The 21026-nt window shown below is 38.5% G+C and overlaps 1 protein-coding gene across 1 annotated transcript; it reads right to left on the minus strand.

Moving 5' to 3' along the window:
- Positions 1 to 11475: 11475 nt before the first annotated feature.
- On the minus strand, positions 11476 to 15844 carry LOC122051656 (dr1-associated corepressor-like). The gene is made up of 6 exons (XM_042612873.1): positions 15537 to 15844; positions 14330 to 14402; positions 13063 to 13156; positions 12432 to 12548; positions 12266 to 12326; positions 11476 to 12187 (listed from the first exon to the last, which is right to left on the minus strand). Exons 1-6 carry the CDS (start codon positions 15567 to 15569, stop codon positions 11804 to 11806), a joined length of 762 nt encoding a protein of 253 aa, XP_042468807.1. The 5' UTR covers positions 15570 to 15844; the 3' UTR covers positions 11476 to 11803.
- Positions 15845 to 21026: the final 5182 nt, after the last annotated feature.

Consider the following 21026-nt stretch of genomic DNA (forward strand, 5'->3'; position numbering starts at 1 on the left):
TAGCTGCTGGTTGCCAATGACTGCCTTCTGTTGATAGGGGTTCGGTCGACCGATTATGGCGTTCGGTCGACCGAACACTTGTCAAGTCAACTCCCGGTTGACTTGCTCTGATTCGGTTTGCTTGGGTGATTTCGGCCAACCAGAATAGGGCTCACCTAAACCTAATTCTTGGTCTTCTCCTCGAGCAGTCTTCCATCCCGGCTTTATGTCCCTCGAACTCCGCACACATTCTTCACGCCCACCGGTGTACTCTTCCGCAGTTGTCTTGTCCTTCGGGCGCACCGAGCCCGTCGACTCCCTTCCCGTGCCGTCATTCTCGCTAGCTACGTCTTCCGCTCAACTTCCGGCGCTCCTAAGCTCCTGCACACTTAGACACAGGGATCAGACAAACAGGACCTAACCTAAACTTGGTTGATCATATCAAAACAACCACGGGGTCCAACAATCTCCCCCTTTTTGATGTGCATCAACCCAAGTTTAAGTTAGGGTGAAAACAAACAAATAGTAATTTTAAGAAAATTACTAAACTAACATTTTAAGTACAAAAAATAAAGTTTGCAACATAAGTTCAAAAAATATTTTAAAAAATTAATTATCCTAACTTCCCCTAAACTTGTTACTTAACTCTCCCCCTTTGATCACAACAAAAATGGGATAAAGATAATTTTCTAAGTCATTTTGAAAAAATTTGCTAAGATAATTTTAACAAATCTAATTTCAGAAAAGATCTTAATTAAAGAAAAATGAGAAATTTTTAATTAAAAATTTCAAGAAACATTTTTCTAGATAAAAATAATTTTTAAAGAATTTCTTAAGGAAATGTTAAAAAAAATTTCAAAGCATTATTTAATTCTAATTTTAATGTTTTTATCAGAAAGTTAATTAAACATTTTATTTCGATTTTTCGGCTTCCAGGTCGTGGCGAGGCACTAGGCCTTCTTGGTTATTGGAGCAACAATCACTTCCTTAGACAAAGCTTCCATAAAGAAACTTATTGTTTAATTTTCTCACTATAAGCTTTTAACTAAAAGAAAATTTTAAACTAGCAAAGATTTTGGAACCCAGTAAAGGTTCCTTCCTACAGGGTTGGTCAAAAACTTAGGGGGTACATATCCTTTAGGTATTCTTCTAAGTTGACCCTGATGTTTTCTTATATACCAGTTTATTTTTCCATAAACATTAATTTTTTATTTTGAAAAGCATTAGTTTTTAAACATGCATTTTTAGTTTTCAAGTTTGTAATTTCCAAATTTAATTTCTTATTTTCTAAATTCAAATTCTCTAACATTGTTTTTAAATTGGCAATTTCTTTTTCTGATTTGACTAAGTCTTTAGAAAGAACTTTGATAAACTTAAAGGACTGAGAAGGAGTGAGATCACGTACCTTACTTACCTCACTTGGTGATGCTCCCCCTTCATCGTAGCTTCCTTCTTCTGTTCTCCCCCTTGATCAATGCTCATCTCTGAGTTCGAGTCATCCTCAAAGAGATGGTTGGCCACCAGTGCTAGTCCTGAGAAAGCTTCAGCTTCTGACTTGGAGGATGAAGAATCATCCTATATGGCCTTCAGGCTCTTGCATGTAGAGGACGTCGGTTTTTAAGGCTTCTCTTTGTTCTTTTTCTTCAGTTTAGGGCAGTCATCCTTGATGTGCCCTTCCTCGTTGCTGTTGTAGCATCGGACCGTCCTTCTGTTGCGTTGATGCTTTCTCGATTGCGATTTAAATTTATTAGTTTTAACAAATTTATTTAGCTTTCTTACCAATAATGCTGCTTCGTTTTCATTGATCGATGCTTCGGAGTCGAAATCATCCTTTTTGGCTTGTAGGGCAATGTTGAGGTTCGACTTCTCTACTGGTTTCTCTGCAAGTCGAGACTCGTGAAGTTCGAAGGTAGAAAATAAGTTTTCTAAACTACTTACCTCAAAGTCCTTAGAGATGTAGTATGCATCTACTAAGGATGCCCAGTCTGGAGTTCTGGGGAAGGCATTGAGCGCGTACCGGATTGAGCCCCAGTTCGTTATTTTTTCTCCAAAATTGCTTAGTTTAGTTATGAGCTCCTTAATCCTTGTTTGGAGTTGTGCTACCTTCTCGTCATTGTTCATCCAGAGGTTCGTAAGCTCAGTCCGGAGGATGTCACGTCTTGCAAGCTTCGCTTCGGAGGTACCTTCGTGAAGCTCTAGGAATTTTTTCTAGAGGTCTTTCGCAGAGTCATAGCTTCCGATCCTACTTACCTCCTGAGGTGGCAGAACGCTGAGCAGGTGGAACTCAGCCTTTCCGTTGGCGACGAAGTTTGCTTGTTCCTTCTTTGTCCATTGGTGCTCTTCTTTGTCTTTTGGAACTGCAAAATCATATTTCATTATAATAAGAATGTCAAAATCCGTTTTAAAGAATACCTCCATTTTTCGCTTCTATGTAGCGAAATCTCCGTCGAACTTTGGGGGATAAATGTTCGCGTCGGCCATTATCCTGATCTTTGTGCTTCAGATGACGGTTAGTCCTTCTGATACCACTTGTTGGTGCAGCAGGGCCGGAAAGAGGGGGGTGAATTGCCTGCAATCAAAGAGTAAACCCTCCTTAAAGAACTTCAACTCAAAAATAAAAGCAACAAGAGTAATTAAATTAAGTAACAGAAACAAAAAGAGATGACTCAGCGATTTTGACTTGGTTATAACCAAGAGGGTTGTTAATCCAAGGCGATGGAAAGCCGCACTAAAAGAGTCTCTTTCTCTGAAGGCAGAGAAGCCTTTTACACAATTGGAAAGCACAGAAGTTGCTTAGAAAATGAAAGTATAGAGTTCATATTTTCGTTGTTGTTCGAGGCCCCTTTATATAGGGGTTCCAGAACTTATCAGATCACCTGATCTTCGGGATCAGGCTTTGACTCGAGAGGGATCGGTCGACTGATCCCCAGGTTCGATCGACCGAACCTGATGAACTCTCCCAACTTTCCGTCTGGATGCAGGTTCTGTGGATCAAGCTTAGGTTCGGTCGACCGATCCTTGCGTTCGATCGACCGATCAGCCAACGGTCTCTCTGAGCTGGCCCGATCAGCACGCTCGATTAGGTCTTTTGGTTTATCTCCGGTTCGATCGACCGATCAAAGGGTCCGGTCAACTGATCAACCAACAGCTGGTTGCTGATGTGGCTGCTGGTTGCCAACGGCTGCCTTCTGTTGATAGGGGTTCGGTCGACCGATCATGGCATTCGGTCGACCGAACACTTGTCAAGTCAACTCCCGATTGACTTGCTCTGGTTCGGTTTGCTTGGGTGATTTCGGCCAATCGAATAGGGCTCACCCGAACCCAATTCCCGGCCTTCTCCTCGAGCAGTCTTCCGTCCTGGCTTTACGTCCCTCGAATGTCGCACACATTCTTCATGCCCACTAGTGTACTCTTCCGCAGCTGTCTCTTCCTTCGGACTCGCCGAGCCCCTCGGCTCCCTTCCCGTGTCGTCCTTCTCGCTAGCTATGTCTTCCGCTCGACTTCCTGCGCTCCTAAGCTCCTGCACACTTAGACACAAGGATCAGACAAACATGACCTAACCTAAACTTGGTTGATCACATCAAAACAACCACGGGGTCCAACACTTAGCATTTTTATCTTCTCACATGCTAATTTTATGTTTATATTACATTTTGTGAGTTGAATATATTTTGGACTTAATTCTAAATTTCCTATGAATTATGGAATTTAATTTCATATTTTATGTGATTTTGTAGGAAATATAAAGAGTCATTGATTAGCATTGAGGCGGATCGAATTAGGCTTGATTTGGAGCTAAACGGAGGAGATCAAGCTGAATTAATGTGGATCGTTGATCAAGATCCAGTGAGATCCTGCCCCTTCAGTTAGATCAAGTGATCCATCCCTTCATCCTCATTTAAAGAGATCTGGACCATCCATAAAGATCATCCTCATCCAAGTCCAATTCATCTCCAATTTGGATCAAGAGAAGAGCCCAATTTGAGCCAACAATTCAACTCTTAAAGCCCACTCTTCAAGCCCAATTCCAAAAATCCAATTGCAATTTCTTATTGGATTCAGATCTAAGCTCTAATGGATATCCTTTCCTTAACCCAAACCTGAAACCATTAAGAAACCTTACCTCTTCACGCGGATGCACAGTAGCCCCGATCCTTCTTCTGATTGCGTGATTCTTCTTCGCGCGACAAGGCTAGGGTTCGCGTAAACTTTCCCCACACCACCGCCCTTTCCTTCCCTCTTTCTTCCTCTGGCCGGCGGCTTTTCCCTTACCTTTACTATCACCGGCCGGCCAACCACAGCCCATCACTCCTTCTCCTTCTCAGATTCCATCGGCGACGGCAGCTAGCAGCAATCGACAGTGAGCTATGTCCACCGGCTTTCGGGGTTCGGAGTCGGGTCCTCGTGTGACGACGAGGGTAGTTGTTGGAATCGGTAGATGAAGTGTGAATTGTGGTTGGAATTCTTAGTTTATTTCATGTTCATAACTTAGTTTAATTTTGTTTATTGCTTAAGTTTGCTTGTGTTGAAGTTCTTTCATTGAATGTTTGTATTGAATATGATTTTCCATGTTTGAGTTGTACTTACTACGCTTAATTAGTTTCACGCATACAATGTGTTCGATCAATTGCTTCAACCAATAATTAGGTTTATTTTGATGCATTTTGGTTTGTTTAATTCTTGTTTTACCTTGTTATTTCAATTTTGTTAAGTTCTAGCTTTGATTGAATGCAATTAGGATAGATTAGCTTAGTTTTCATTACATGTTTTAGATTTTGTTTTATGCTTTATTTCATATTGTCTTTTATTTCTGTAATGGTAGTTAGGTTAGACTTAATTTTAATTACTTGCATTGTCTTCATTTACTAAATTAGGTTTCATTTAATACTTTACTATTTCGATCCTTAGTTTAATCGTGTTGATGATTAACCCATAGCGTAGAGTGACAATGTGTTGTGGATTAATTGTTGGCACCTAGTTAGATTTCATTCTAGCATTAGATTAGTTTCCTACTTGTCTTGCTTTTAATTTGTTAGATTTAGAATCAAAACCCCAAACCCCCATTTTCATATTAAAAATCTCAAAAAAATAGAAATAATATACGACCCTAAGTTTACCATCCTATCGTTACTTTTGTTGTCGGACGACCTGAGTCATTCCTATGCTGCATTAGCGTAGGAGGGGTTTGGTACTTCATTGTTTGATGCCCAATTCGCGACAAAATTGAGCGGAAATCAGATACCATAGAGGTGCAACCACTTGATCGTGCTATGATCCATATCTAAAGAAATGTTGCTGCCGGGATTACGAAGAACACGCAACAAAGGTATAACCCTCTCATGTAAAGCTTAGTATGTGGTTTTCCTTCGCATGGATCTTCTAGGAGGAACTAGATGTTTTCCGCTGCTTTTTGCGTGTTTAGCGCCCTAGTTCCTTACACATAGCCTCGCTCAAGGTGCCTTTCGTCGAATGGAAGGCGCCTTGGGTACTGTTCACCCTAGACAATTTGTGCTCCTTTTGTCCTGTAAAAAGTGTTAGTCCAACAAAATAAGGTATAACATACAAGATAACGTTAGCATAATAAAAATGTTGGTCTCTTGCGGCCGACAAGAGGGGGTGAATTGCCCTACTCGATAGAAAAATAAAATACCTTTCTCAACTCCATCGGGCTTTATAATAATTACACACTTAATTGAAAAAGAATAATATAATTGAAATAAGTACGAGACACAAATTTACTTAGTTTGCAATCAGAAGATTGCTACTCCAAGGCAAGTTGTCTCAGTAAGAAAATCTCCTTCTCAAACAAAACGTTAGAGGTGGAGAAGCCTAGTACACGAAACTGAAGTTCGAAAGTGAAGAACTGAATAGAACTTGAAGTACAGAGTGTGTTATTCGAAAAGGAGAAGACTAGAGCTCTATTTATAGTCCACTGGTCGAAAATGACCGTTTGCTGATGTGGCATTGTCCGAGCGCCCCTAGCATGGCAACTCTTATTGTCTCACAAATAGCTACGCGACGGGGTTTGGATAAAACTTTATCCCGATCTAGGCGCCTGGACCCGCTCCGAGCACTCGGGCCCCTGCTGATGTTGATCCACAACACCACAGAGTTGAGGCACCCTGGCTAGACCAAACTGGTCCTAGCGCCCAGACCAGAGTTAACTCTATGTTTACTTTCTATCCGAGTCTTCCGCTCCGGGTCTGCTGCCTTGGGTGATTTTGACCATCCGGAATAGAACTCACCCGAACTCATTTTCCGGTCTTCTCAAACAACCTTGCTCTGCCTTCTCCTTGCACACTTGGACACAAGGCATCAAAAGACAACAAGACCTAACTTGATTTAATTAATTACATCAAAACTATTATGGGGTATTCATAATCTCCCCCCTTTTTGATGTGAGCAACCCAAGTTAAGTTAGGGTAAACCAAAAAAATAAATAATAGTGAAATAGCAAGTACTTAATATGCAATAATAACATTTAATAAAAAAGTTTACTCTCCCCTTAGACTTAATCTCTAACTCTCCCCCTTTTATCACATTAAAACTAGGGGAAATGTTGGAAATAAATCTGAACTTTTGTTATTTATAAAGCAGTTTTGGAAAAGAAGAATTTTAAATTTACTTTAAATTCGTCAAAAATTCTGAAAATTTTTATAACAATTAAACTGACATATCTAAAGTTGGGATAAATTTTATAAGCAATAATAAATTATTTTCATAAGAAGGTTGTATTTTCTAAAACATACTTAAAAATAGTTTTTAAGCTCAAAAAATCATGAAAAATTTTCGGAGAATGTAATAGAGTAAGTATTTTTGCAGAAAAAATAATTTTCAAAAATTGAATCTTCGAGAAATTTAAATATTAAAAATTAGCATTTGGATAAATATTCATAGAAAATTTTATAACGGTTAAAAATTTTGAAAATATTTTCTTAGACAAAAAAAATGATAAATTTTCACATAAAAATAAAGTTTGCAAAAATAACACTACGAAATATTTTTAAATTAAAAAATATAATTTTTTTAAAAAAAATTCATAAAAAATAATTCAACAATAAAAAAAATTGAAATTTTTTATACTGATAAGTAATGAAACATTCTTTCTTAGAAAAATTAATATCAAATTAATTTCAAAGAGAAATCATATAGACAAAAAAAAGTTAGACAATTTTAAGTAAAAATTATGAATTCAAATAAAAAATAAAGCGTGTATAATGATTTTTAATTTAATTATGATTTTGGAACTCAATATAGGTTCCTATCTACTAAATTAATTAGAAATTTTTTCAGAATATAGTTTAGTGATAATTTTCTAATTTGACCCTTATGATATCTAAAATGCTAATTAAGTCCTTGATAATTTCTAATTTAACATGGGAGCATGCATAATTCTTTAAATTTTTTATTTCTACTTTCAATTTTTTATTTTTTTATATTTATTTTGTTAAAATCTTCTAATTGACAAGATGTTGCTAAGATTATTTTTAATTCCTCATTTTTCCTTTTAAATTTTCCATTTCAATTTCTAATTTACAAGAATTTTTTGATAGTATATTTATAAATTTAAATAACTTATTAGGAGGTAGAGATCGTACCTGACTTATCTTGTCGATCTCATTATTTGATGCCCCCCTATAATGTTGCTTTTTTCTGACATTGCTCTCCTTTTATCAATGCTCTCGATGCTCATCTTGGATGAGCTTGCTTCTTCATCTTCATTGTGATTTGCCATCAGCTCAAGTCTAGTGTAGGCTTCAATTTCTGACTCTGACATTTCGTCCCATGTCACTTTTAGGTTCTTGTTCCTTTTCAAGGTCAATCTATTGTCCTTGCCCTTATCTTTGTTCTTTAGTTTTGTGCAGTTATCTTTAACGTGTCCTTCTTCATTGTAGTGATAACATCTCACTCTTCTTTTCTTCTTTTGGCCCACACTTGATTGAATTTATTTGCTTTAAATAATTTTTTAAACTTTCTTACCATAAATGTCATTTCGTCATCGTCAAGAGAAGTTTTAGACTCTAGTTCATCCATTTTTACCTTTAAAACTATATTCTATTTGGACTCCTTTAAATCTGCACATCTAGTTTCATGTATTTCAAATGTAGAAAATAATTCCTCTAAATTACTTACCTCCAGGTCCCTAAAGATGTAATATGCATCTACTAGGGTTGACCATTTAGGTGTTCTAGAGAAAGCGTTAAGCACATACCTTTGCGAATCTCGGTTGGTTACCTTTTCTCTGAGATTCGTGAGTTTGGTGACTAGCTCTTTTAGCTCTGCAGAGGAACTGTTTCACCTTCCTTTAGTTGCAAATTTGTCAATTGGTTCTGAAATAGATCTCTCCTTGCGAGCTTAGCTTCGATGATCCTTCGTAAAGCTCTAGGAATTTTTCCCAGAGGTCTTTTGCAGACTCGTAAACTCCAATTCAGTTTGCCTCTTATGGTGGCAGTGCGCTTAGCAAATAGAATTCTGCTTTTCCATTTACCACAAATTTGACTTGTTGCTTCTTCATCCAGTGTTCTTCTTTTTTTAACTCGTCGTTGTTGTCGGTAGGTACTGAAAAACCATTTTTAAGATAAGAACTATATCAAAATCAGTTTTGAAATAAACTTGCATTTTCTTCTTTTAGTGTGGGAAGTCTCTTTTGAACTTGGGCAGGTGGATGCTTGTTCGCCATCATCTTTGCTTCAGTTGGCAGTTAGTCCTTCTGAGGCCACCTTGCTCTGATACCACTTGTTGATCCCTTGCGGCCGGCAAGAGAGGATGAATTTCCCTGCACAATAAAAAAAATAAAATATCTTTCTCAACTCGATTGGGCTTTATAACAATTACACACTTATTGAAAAAGTAAAATATAATTGAAATAAGTATAGGACACACAAATTTACTTGGTTGGCAATCAGAGGATTGTTACTCTAAGACAAGTTGGCTTAGTAAGAAAATCTCCTTCTCAAACAAAATGTTGGAGGTGAAGAAGTCTCGTACACGAAAATGAAGCTTGAAAGTGAAGTATTGAATAGAACTCGAAGTACAGAGTGTGTTACTCGAAAAGGAGAAGACTAGGACTCTATTTATAGTCAATTGGTAAAAAATGATCGTTTACTGATGTGACACTGTCCAGGCGCCGGACCCTCTTCGAGCGCCCCCAGCGTGGCAACTCTTATTGTCTCGCAAACGTCTACGTGACGAAATTAGGATAAAACTTTATCTCAGTCTGAGCGCTTGGACCCGCTCTAGGTGTCTGGACCCCTCTTGATGTCGATCCATAATGTCGCGGAGTCGAGGCACCTTGGCTAGACCAAACTGGTCCGGGCACCCAGAGTAGCTCCAGGCGTCCGGACTCAGGGCGCCCGGAATAGCTCCAGGAGCATGAACTAGAGTCAACTTCATGTTGACTTTTTGTCCGGGTCTTCCGCTCCAGGTCGGCTCGCTTAGGTAATTTCGGTCATCCAGAATAGGGCTCACCTGAACTCATTTTCTGACCTTCTCCAGCAACTTTCCGCTCCGGCTTCTCGTCCCTCGAAAACGCAACGCGCTTCCTTCTCGTCCGCCAGCGTACTCTTTCACAGCACCTCATCCTTCGGACGCACCAAACCCATCAACTCTCTCTTATGTCATCCTTCTTGTTAGCTGCGTCTTTCGCTTGTCTTCCTGTGCTCCTAAGTTCCTGCGTACACTTAGTCACAAGGCATCAAAAGACAACAAGACCTAACTTGACTTGGTTGATCACATCAAAACTATCAAGGGTACTTACAAAAAATAACAGTAATAATTAGTTCCTGTCCTTCCAAGACCATGAACTAGTCAAGATCTCAGTTTAGTGATCCAAAATAGACTTAAATTGGACTAACACCTACTGTCCCCTCAAACGGGACACGTCATCACTGAGTCACTCTCCTCCAGTAACTTACCTTCACTTATCAAATGTCAAGTCACCTCCTTGATGTCTAATCTGATCCACCCGATCTTCCTATCAGAATCACACATCTGGACTTCAACCCATCAGGAATCGAGCATCCCAACCTCCTGCCAGAATCTCACATCTAGACTTCACTAATCAGGAAATACACATCCCGACTGGACTTCCTACCTGATATTTGGTCCTCTTAACCCATCAAATTAATCAATCCTATGCCTCAATAACAAGATTAGATCAATAACACATCTAACTTTAATCCACTTGTTATTCATCAAAACTTAGATTTGACCATTGATGTCAAATACATAACACCAATAACCAGAAAAAGGACATTACCCTAAGGCGGCGAAGGGTTCCTCACTTACCTTGGTCCCTTGCAACACTATCGAGTTGGCTAAAGCTATGAAGCTCTTATTATCCAACGCCTCTTTGATCTCCGACCACGTGCTTGCCAGTGGGTCGAAGAGAATTAGTTGAAGCCGGTAGTCGGAGTCTTCAATGGCCCCTTGCCCTAGGGATGTGGCCACAGTCACCAGGATGGGGTCACTATCTGTTCACTCTGGGGTTGCATTCGAGGTCACTAGGAGGACCTCTCCACCTACATCAGCGCGAGGAGATTCCATTGGGGCTACTCTAAGGAATCTGGAAGCCAAGGCCTAGGTGTGGATGCAATGAACTGACCTCGGCTTGGAAGCCCACCGACTAGGCAGGTGAAGTCAGGGTGTGGAGCCTCACTGGCAAAGCCAGGTCAGTTGGAGTCCTAGGTGAATGATGTCTTTTCCTGCTTATTCTCAAGGGCGTCCCTGACTCGCCTGATGATATTGATTCTATAGCTGCCAATTGGGAGAAAGCCTCTATCGGGGACATGGTAGGAGCAGGTGATGTTCTCTCCTCAAGTACCACCTCATCCATGGTTAAATTTACAATCGTCGTGGCTCTCTCCTCAGTCATCTTCACCACTTTATTAACAGAGACTTTCAGCATGGTGATGGCTGCAAGAATTGATATGCCTTTAATTAGATATCAAAACTTGTGAAGGTAAAAAATTTTATCGAATGAAGCTTTGAAAAGGATCGAGATAGGGCTCCGTCTGAATTTGTGAAGTAACCCCTGCTCGAGTACAAGCTACTATTGAATTTCATATCCTGCAGCTTTTGGGACGCAACAAAATAGTGTCACTCCAAATGATAACTTTTCAAGATAAGCACTACAAGTAACTCGAGTTGCCACTAAGTCAAGACATAGGACTCGGAGGCTTTAAAAAAAAAAGTGAGGCTTCTACCCCTTGTGAGAAGATAGAAATTTTTTGAAGAAATTGAACCCAACTCGAGGAAGAGAAGAATATCCTATATTTCATTCTCTTCGGGTAAATAAATAGTCACACTCGTTCAATATCCAAACGATCGACAAGTCACTGAAAAGGAAGTCATAGTCATTGTCATTATCCACAGCTATGGTATCGTGATTGTCATTATCCACAGCGATGGTGAACAACAGATTAGTCATTGTCATTAAACACAGCGATTGTAGTTTGAGAATATTGTAGCATTTTTAACCTTGTATTTTCCTGGAAATTCAAAAGACCTAACAATACATTATTAACAACAGTTCAAGTTTCATTACAAGGTAAAGAGATTGTAAACAGTCTTGGGTTGTCTCTCCTACTGAGAACCCTATACAATTGAGATTACAAAACATGTAGCAGTTGATCCAGCCAGCCAACAAGACAATTAATTACCAGCGGCCCACCATTTCTAAAGCGACTAAGTTACACTAGAGAGCTCGACCAAGGAAAAAACTAAATTAACTCTAGATTTCTGTTAGGAATGAGAATTATTTACAGGAGAGAGAGATTAGTTAGTAACTAGGAAGAGAAAAGAACAAAATAAATAAATAAATTCACTAATCTTCATTGTCATAATCCTCATCCTCGTCTATCTGCATGGTCACAAGTCTTGATGGTTCTATGCCCATGTTGCCCACTCCATCAGGCAGAGGCCATGCAGGATTTTGACCCTGCTTACTCTCCACTGCAGTTGAAGTTTCAGGTCCCCCCGTGACTGAAGTCGAGAGAGGAGGTGCAGTCTGTGGATTAGTCTCCTTTTCCACTCTTTCAGACTGTCCAGACTGCCCAGTAGGGCTCTCATCTTGCTCGTCACACATTATGTCATTGTCATCATCTTCACATTTCACATACCGTTCTTCTCTATGCTTTGTTGGTGGTCGACCTCTTCTTCCTCTGCCCCTGCCACGCCCTCTAGGGCTATTACTAGCATCCATCATAGCCTGTCGTAAAATAGGGCCATGCATCAGGAAAACTAACAAGGTGTTAACTTGTCGCTAAAAAAACCACTAGTATAATACCATCTTGGGGGACCTGAGTTCCTCATTGCCGTCAACTTCATCCCCATGTAGCAGTGCCTTCCTGAGCATTTTGATAAAATAGTCAGTCTCATTGTTGATAACTGCAAATCACAGCATTATTGTTTTGACATTTATCGATATCTACAATAAATAGGCAAGGCATTACCTTCTACGGCCAATTCCCTTGTCATCTTCAGAAGTTTCCATGCCACCAAGGGTTGGTACCTTGTTGACGACACCAGTTAAAAAATCATAAGCACTGTAAGTCTTCACACATTGTTTTCTGAAACAAACAAAACGAGACAATCAGCTTAAGTTAACATCTCCCTACGGTGGAAATAAAGAAAGAAAGATTTTTTTTTATCAAAATTCTTATCTACTTTCAAACAATCATTCATATTGCATTAGTAACCCAACGCCAAAGCAGTATTCCTCAGTTGGACCTCCTAAATATCTCCATTTTCCTTAATTCTTTGGATCTCTAACTCAATTCCAACAACCTTTCAATTCTTCTCAAATTGAAACAGGCAAGTATCTCGATCCATAGTTAATATTTCAATAAGATGAATATTCATTTGAAACCTAACATTAATCTCAGACAAGCAGTATATTTAGATTTAAGGTTATATTCACAATTTTTAAAAACATTGAAATAAAATGATTTCACAAGTAGGAATTGGTTATGAGAACCAAATTATAGATCTGGTTCCATCCACATAATTGTTAAGAAATGATTCAATATATTTTCAGGCCGCTGCTAATTCACTAAATAAAGAGGAAACAGCAAGTTATCTTACAAGTGTGAAGAATTCAATGTCTTGGCTCCCCTTTGGAGAGTAATTTCATATGTCCTATCACAAAGATCTTGCAAGAACAACTCCAATGCCTTTGCTGTAAGCCAACCAACAAAAAATACATTAGCTGCTGTCAAATTTATCTCTCGGCTAGTCTGTTAACTACTCTGTGAAAGATAAATTATGCATGCTATAACAATAAAAGAATATAGGCCATCAAAGTGGAGATGTAGATGCATCACAAGGGATAGATACATATATCCTCTTTTCATATATTTCTTTAAGAAAAACAACATGGATTACTGGAAATTTACATGAATTCAACCTATCTAAAAGTCTCCCATGATGTAGCTTCTCACAGAGACCATATGGATTATCTTGTAAAGGTTCCATTAGTATACTTTATTCAAACATAAGCAGCTCATGTTACTTTAAAAAAAAAATCTTCAGGACTGAAAACACATTGTTCTTTTTTCTTCCTCCAAAAGTTGCATGGTTATTGGACTCCAATGTATATCTTAACCTCGTTAGGTAGAGCATGGCTTTAAAGACTTCACTAACTTGAAATGCCTTTACTTTTTGAAGGCCTAATTTCGATATATATATAGTAATCAAAGAGCGATCAGGTATCCGCTATGGCAAACATGAGTAAGAAACAATCTTTAAAATATTTTATCAAGTTCATTTTTGGAGCTTGTAACTGTCAGTTATAGGCAAGACAAGGATCAAAGTTCAGGAGGTAAAAGAGGGAAGCCAAAGATAAGGCGCTGATGAACAAATCATTCAACTTTAAAAAACCCATGGCAAGCTGTGATAACACCAATGTGGATAGTGTCATCCTGCCAAATTTGTGTTCTAAACCAACTATAAACAATTACATGATTTACTTCACACATGCCATTTTTTCAAATGAAGAGATTCTAATTCTTCAGTGAATGTCAAATGATATGCAAAGGGGGATTGAAGGAGACATATACTAATGCCAAATAAATGCATCAAGGTTATAAACTAAACAAATTGGCTCCACCAAATCCTCATCAGTCAAATTGCCTTAAATTTACTAGGTAGACATTGACACGAACAACTTGAAAAATAAAATACATCATTGCATAAGCAATAGTCATTCAAAAGAGAAATGAGTAAATAAAATAGTCAGGCGAGTTAACATCTATTAGAAAGTATAGAAGTGTGCTAACATGATAATCTGCTTAACCAAAACAAGAAAACAATTCTGTTGCATAGAGAAATTCAGAAATGCACAGAAACTTACATACAAGAAGAGGCACAGCCGAGGCAATCTTGCCAACATCTTCATCTGTCTGCATTATCTTTTTTATTCTTGACTGTAAAAACAAAAACATGTGATGACCATGAGTGTCAACTCATGGTGCAAATATAGCCCTGTAATTTCTGCATTTAGTATTAGACTGTTGCAATCATTTAACAAGAGTGGTAATTGTATTAGAATAAATACAGATAAATGAAAGAGGATGGTGTTCAGAATAGTTTCTTCTGATTTTTCTTCAGGAATAAAAAATCCAAATCTGTAAGTTCTTTTCCCCAAATAAATAGAAAGGAATATATATATGTACATGTTATGATCTAACGACACCACATGAAATAATACACTAAACTACAAGTGATCGGAATGGTTATCAAGGGATCAAGGGAGGGATCTTAACTATGTTTGTATTATTACATTTACATAAAAGCAACAAACAAAGGAAACCATGTATAAATAGCAAGGCACTAACTGGTAAAAAAATTAAGCAAATGATGGTAAAAAAACCAGTAGCATCTTAACTGCATGAGACAACTGGTGTATAAAAAAAACGCCAGTGACCATCAGAACAATGATGATATGGACTGGCATAGATTCACCTGCTCACCCTCACCCTGGGCAGTCGGCACTGCCCCGACTCACGCCCAAGTGCAGACCACTACTGTCCAAGCTCAAGAGGAAGAGTAAGAGCTGATTTCACCCTGATTCTGCAGGGAGGAACAACGTCCGCCGTTTTGGAGTAGATGCATTCTGGGCTAAAAGCTCTCCGCGGAGGGACACGCCAGCCCCTCTCCGTCCGTTCTCCACCAGGGTGGACATGGGAGGGCTCCTTAAAACTGTAATTATTTTGACATGCAACGCCATAACGACTACTTCATGAGCGTCTGAATCGATCCAAGTCTATAATTCCGCTCCCCCAACCTCTCCGTCGAAAAATTAGATCGCTAATTAACCAAAATTGAAGAAACAAAAGACTTATTCAAGAATCAAAAAAAAATATAGAGTTTAGAACTACAACAGCAATTTCCTGTTAGGGTTTTCGTAATCAAACCGCCACGAGGCAACCCTAGATCTAATTAACGAACGGACTCCTTAAGAACATCAAATCACAGATCTGAATCGGGATACCAAATTCAAAGGGAAATCGAAAATTAAAAAAAAAAAACATGCAATAACCAGGAAAGGAGGAAAATACCGCCGGGAATCGGGTGCCTAACTTCTTCCTCATCTCCGGGCTCAGCTTCTTGATTACAACTCCTTTCAGAAAGGAACCAAATCAACCCAGATCCACCTGGAAGATGGGGAATATGAATTGGTTTAGAGCGATCCAATTGCCGCTGCCTCTGACCGCGATCTATCGATCTAACGACTGGTCTCCCCTCCTTTTCTTCCCAGTCTTTTCAAGTTTCCCTCTGTTTTCTTCAATCTACCAAATCTAACGCAAGACTCGGAGCGGACCGGACGATAGACGGGAAACGCTCTCGAATGGATTCCCACTGTCGTTTCACTGACTAAACTACTTAATATTGGATGCTTTTTATATCGATTTAAAAATTCAATGTTAATTATAATATTGCAGAAAAAAAACGTTAACAATAAATGATTAGAAACTGACTTTATTATTTTAATAAAATTAAGATAATAAATTAATAAAAAAAATTTCCAAAAGATAGAATCATTGCTAAATTTCTCAATATTATGATTTTGAGTAATTTAATATATTTGGGATGTGCCTTTAATTTTATATATTTTAAAGTGATTATATATGCATTGTATTTTCTACTCTTTTTTGTTTGTTAGTGCTTAACAAGCATCATTAATAGATTAATTTTTTTCAATTCGATTGTGTGTTAATTCAATTCGCATAAATTATTTTAATATATATATATATATATATATATATATATATATATATATATATATATATATATATATATATATATATGCGCTAGGTGACGCTTCGTGAACGACTGTGAGCGACACACAGATTTGACGTTGTCAGCTCGATTTCTTTGTAATAAAATATTCATTTTATTCTCTCTCCCCTTATGCCCTCTATTCAAAATAGTAGGTAAAGGTATTTTTCCAAATCTAAATTTTCCTCACTCTCTCTCCCTCTCGCCTCTTCCTTTGTCGTCGTCTTCCATCGCAGCGCGCTCCTGCCGGGCAAGCAAAAGCAAAGACGCTACAAGCTACTTGGACAACATATAGTCACATGTTTATTCTTGAGCTAGCTGAAAGCTCGAGAAACTGCCACCGAACACATAGTCGACGATGGTTTGCTTAGCACCCCTCTCTATTCTCAATCGAAAGCCTTTCCACTCCACTGTGTGTTTTTCAACTCTGTACAATATTTTTTAGCTCTGATATATCCTACAATGCACAAACCCTAGCTGTTTTCTTATCAGTTTTTGCTTATATAATTTGTAGGGAACTTCCCAAATGACCCAAACATCAATTCATAATCAATGGTAATTTGTTTCATTTTAAGTTATAATTTCTGACTGTGATCCTAATATATATTAGAAGGAAGGATTTATGCTACAATGTACAAGGTTGACGCCTGCTGCCACTTGGACAGTCAACTGCTACACATTGTAGCAGCTATTTTAACGGTTAGCTGCTATACCTTGTAGCAGCTAAATGTCGAAGTACCTGCTACAATGTGTAGTAGCTAGCTATCGAAGTAGTAGCTACTTGGTCAGTCGTTTCATTTTAAGTTGTAATTCCCTCTATTCCTAATATATACTATTTATACATGTTTCTAAATGATCTATTTAATTAACATAGGGTAAAAATATGTTGTTTTTATTGGACAGCTACTACAATATTGTGGCAGCTACTTGGAATGTTAGCTGCTACAACGGTGTAACAGCTACTTGGAATGTTAACTGTTACAACAGTATAGCAGCTACTTCGATGGCTAGCTGGTATAACATTATAGCAGCTAGTTGGAATATTAACTGCTACAATGGTGCAGCAGCTACTTCGACGGCTAATTGCTATAATATTGTAGCAGCTACTTGAAATGTTAACTGCTACAACGGTACAACAACTATTTCGATGGCTAGCTGTTATAATGTTGTAGCAGCTACTTGGAATATTAACTGCTACAATAGTATAGTAGATACTTTGACAACTAGCTACTATAACATTGTAACAGCTACTTGGAATGTTAACTGCTACAACGGTGTAGCAATTACTTTGACAGCTAGCTGCTACAGCGTTGTAGAAGCTACTTGGAATAATGTTAAGTGCAAGAACAGTGTAGTAGCTACTTCGATGGCTAGCTGCTACAACAGTGTAGAAGGTACTTCGACAGCTAGCTGCTACAGCGTTGTAACAGGTATTTAGAATGCTAACTACTACAACAGTATAGCAGCTACTTCAACAACTAGCTGCTATAGCGGTATAGCAGGTACTTTGACATCTAGCTTCTACAACGTTCACTATAAGAAAATTGGACTTTTACAACACTTAAAAGACAATGCTTTTTTTAAAACGCGTTGTCATTTTTTTTAATAACGCTTTTAGTGAAAAGCGTTGTCTATTTCTATATTTTCTTACTAATAGACAACACTTTTTTAAAAACCGTTGTCTTTTAGTGATTTTTGTGGGTCAACGACAACACTTCTTAAAAAGCGTTGTCTATTACCATTTTTTTAATGTTGTCTATTGTCAAGTTCTCGTCTAAATTAAATCATAGAATGATACAAACTGTTGGATCAAGTAAGGAGTTGAAAACCCCCTACGTTTCACTCGCTCGCACCCACCTATCTTCCGAAAACCTCCCGAACCCCTCTCACGACTTCTCATCTCTCACCTTCTCCATCCAACTCCTCCTCTCACGCCCTCTCCATCCAACTTCTCTCTGGCAAACCCCTCTCTGGCGAACCCCTCTTTGTGAACCTCCCCTCCGAAGTCCTCTCCGTCAAGACCGCGGGCAAAATTTCCTCACCTTATCCCAGCGCTGAGGCGATCGGCCACTGCAGATCGACCCATCTCTTCGTCCCCGATGCTGAGGCGACCCCTCATACTGGCACGACTGCCTCCTGTATTCAGTTGCGACCGCCACTGGTGTCGTCTAGTATGCTACTGCAACCCCAATGATTCCTTGTCTTAGTACTTTTTAAGTTGTTCCTCCAAGCCTTGAAACTCTACTCTCTATTTGTTCTAGTTTACCTGTTCTTAGACTCTAATATCAATGGAATGGAAAAGCTATAAGTTTTGTGGTTATGCTTTCGGTAGCTTAATGTGTTTGATAATTTTCTTGTGAAAGTTCATTTAGAGAAGTGGCTTATCATACATCCGAAAGGCACAAGTACATTTTCTTGTAAAACTATATTTGGTGTTGGGGTTATAAGTGTAGGATCGTTGGGCCGGCTAGAGGGGGGGTTGAATAGCCCTGTAAAATAATAAAAAAAACCCTTCTCGAACTTTCAACAGAACACTTGCATCAAATAAAGTAAACAGAAAACAGAAAGTAAAAAGGCTCACAGAGAGTTGACTTGGTTACAACCGGGGAGGTTGTTAATCCAAGGAAGATGTCGTATTATTATCTCCTTCTGGCGGAGAAGCCTTTTTAAGCAGTGAAGTGCACAACTAGAGAAGCTAAACTAGAGAGAGCGTACAAGTGTTGTTACAATGAGTTGTTCTGAATTGATGAAGAGCCTCTAGACCAAGGCTATATTTATAGCCTTGGTCGGGGCGCCTAGAAGGGGTTCCGGGCGCCCTGGGAAGATAAAACTTTATCCCCAACGTTCAGATCGCGTTTAACGCGATCTGGTCAAAAAATCAGGTCCGAGCGCTCAGAAGGGTTCCGGGCACCCCGGGCTGCTCCGGGCGCCCCGGAGCCTAAAAGTCAACAGCGGCTGACTTTTTTGTCCGGGACCTCTGCTCCGATTCGGTTCTGCTCTGTCCGGGTCTTCTACTCTGGATTCGTTCACTTGGGTGATCTCTGCCATCCGGAAAAGGGCTCACCCGAACCCAACTTCCGGTCTTCTCGAGCAAGCTTCCCTTCGGCTTCTCGTCCCTCGGAATCGCCGCGTGTTTCCTTCTCGTCCGCCGGCGTACTCATCAGCAGTCTTCGTCCCTCGGACGCACCGCGTGTCGTCCTTCTCGCTAGCTACGTCTCTTGCTCCCTGAGCAATCTTCCGCTCCGGCTTTCGTCCCTCGGAACCATCGAACGCTTCATTCTCGTCCGCCGGTGTACTCTAACACAGCACCTCATCCCTCGGACTGTCGTCCTTCTCGTTAGCTGCGTCTCTTGCTCGCCAAGCAATCTTCTGCTCCGGCTTTCGTCCCTCGGAACCACCACACGCTTCCTTCTCGTTCGCCGGTGTACTCTTCCACAGTACCTCGTCCCTCGGACTGCCGTCCTTCTCGCTAGTTGCGTCTTCCGCTCGATTACCTGTGCTCCTAAGCTCCTGCACACTTAGACACAAGGTTAGAAACACACAGGACCTAACTTAACTTGTTGATCACACCAAAACAACCTTGGGGTTCCAACAATCTCCCCCTTTTTGGTATGATCACCCCAAGTTAAGATAGAGTTAAAATAGACATTAAATAAAATTAAGTAAATTAACTTAATTTGTAATTTAAGGGAAAAAAGATAGACAAGAAAAAAAAATTTAAATCTATCTACCTCCCCCTAGACTTATACTTTCCCTTCTCCCCCTTTGATCACAAAAAAATGGGGTTCCAAGAAAAACAATCTAAGGGTTAAAGACTTAGAAAAAATATTTCTAAAAAAGTTCTAAGTTTTTAAGAAATTTAGAAAATTTTTCTAAGTAATTTAAGCTGAGATTTCTAGTTTCAGGAAAAAGTTTTTAACTTAGGAAAAAATGATTTTTGAGAATTTTTCTAAGTTAAAAAAATATCCTAAGTAACAAAATTTTGAAATTAAAAAAAAATTCTAACTTAAATTTTTTTTTGAGAATTTTTAAGCACATTAAAAAAAATGACTTAGGCAATTAAAAAAGTTTTTAAGTAAGTAATTTCTAAATTGAAATAAAATATTTTGAATAACCTTTTTAAAGCACTAATTAATTCTTGTATTAATGATTCATTAGCAAGTTAATTAAACATTTATTTCAATATTTTAGTTTCCAAGTCGTGGCGAGGCACTAGACCTTCTTGGTTATTGGAGCAACAACCACTTCCTTGACAAAGCCTCATAAAGAAATTCTTTGTTTAATTTTCTCACTTAAAGCGCTAATTTTAATTTTAAAATTTAGTTTAAGCATGATTTAGGAACCCAATATAGGTTCCAACCTATTGGATTAACTAAAAAGTTTTTAGGGACATATTTTCTTGAAATGTTCTTAATTTGTCCCGGGTGATATTTAAAGTACCAATTTAAATTATTAAATCTTCTAAAATTGGTTTTAGATGAACATGCATAGTTTTTTAAGTTATCTATTTGAATTTTCAAATTTTGATTTTCTAATTTTAATTTTTCAATTTTGATTTATCTAATTCTTCTAAAGGGCAGGATTTAGCTAAAATTATTTTTAAATTTTTTATTTCCTTTTCTAATTTACATCAGTCTTTAGTTAATAACTTAATGAATTTAAAAAGTTTATCGGGAGGAAGAGAACGTACTTGACTTACCTTGTTGAGTTCGTTGTCCGTGTCTTCCCTTGAATTGCTGCTTTCTTCTGACGAAGCTCCCCCTTCATCG

Source organism: Zingiber officinale, chromosome 3A (genome assembly GCF_018446385.1).
Source record: "Zingiber officinale cultivar Zhangliang chromosome 3A, Zo_v1.1, whole genome shotgun sequence".
Lineage (NCBI taxonomy): Eukaryota > Viridiplantae > Streptophyta > Magnoliopsida > Zingiberales > Zingiberaceae > Zingiber > Zingiber officinale.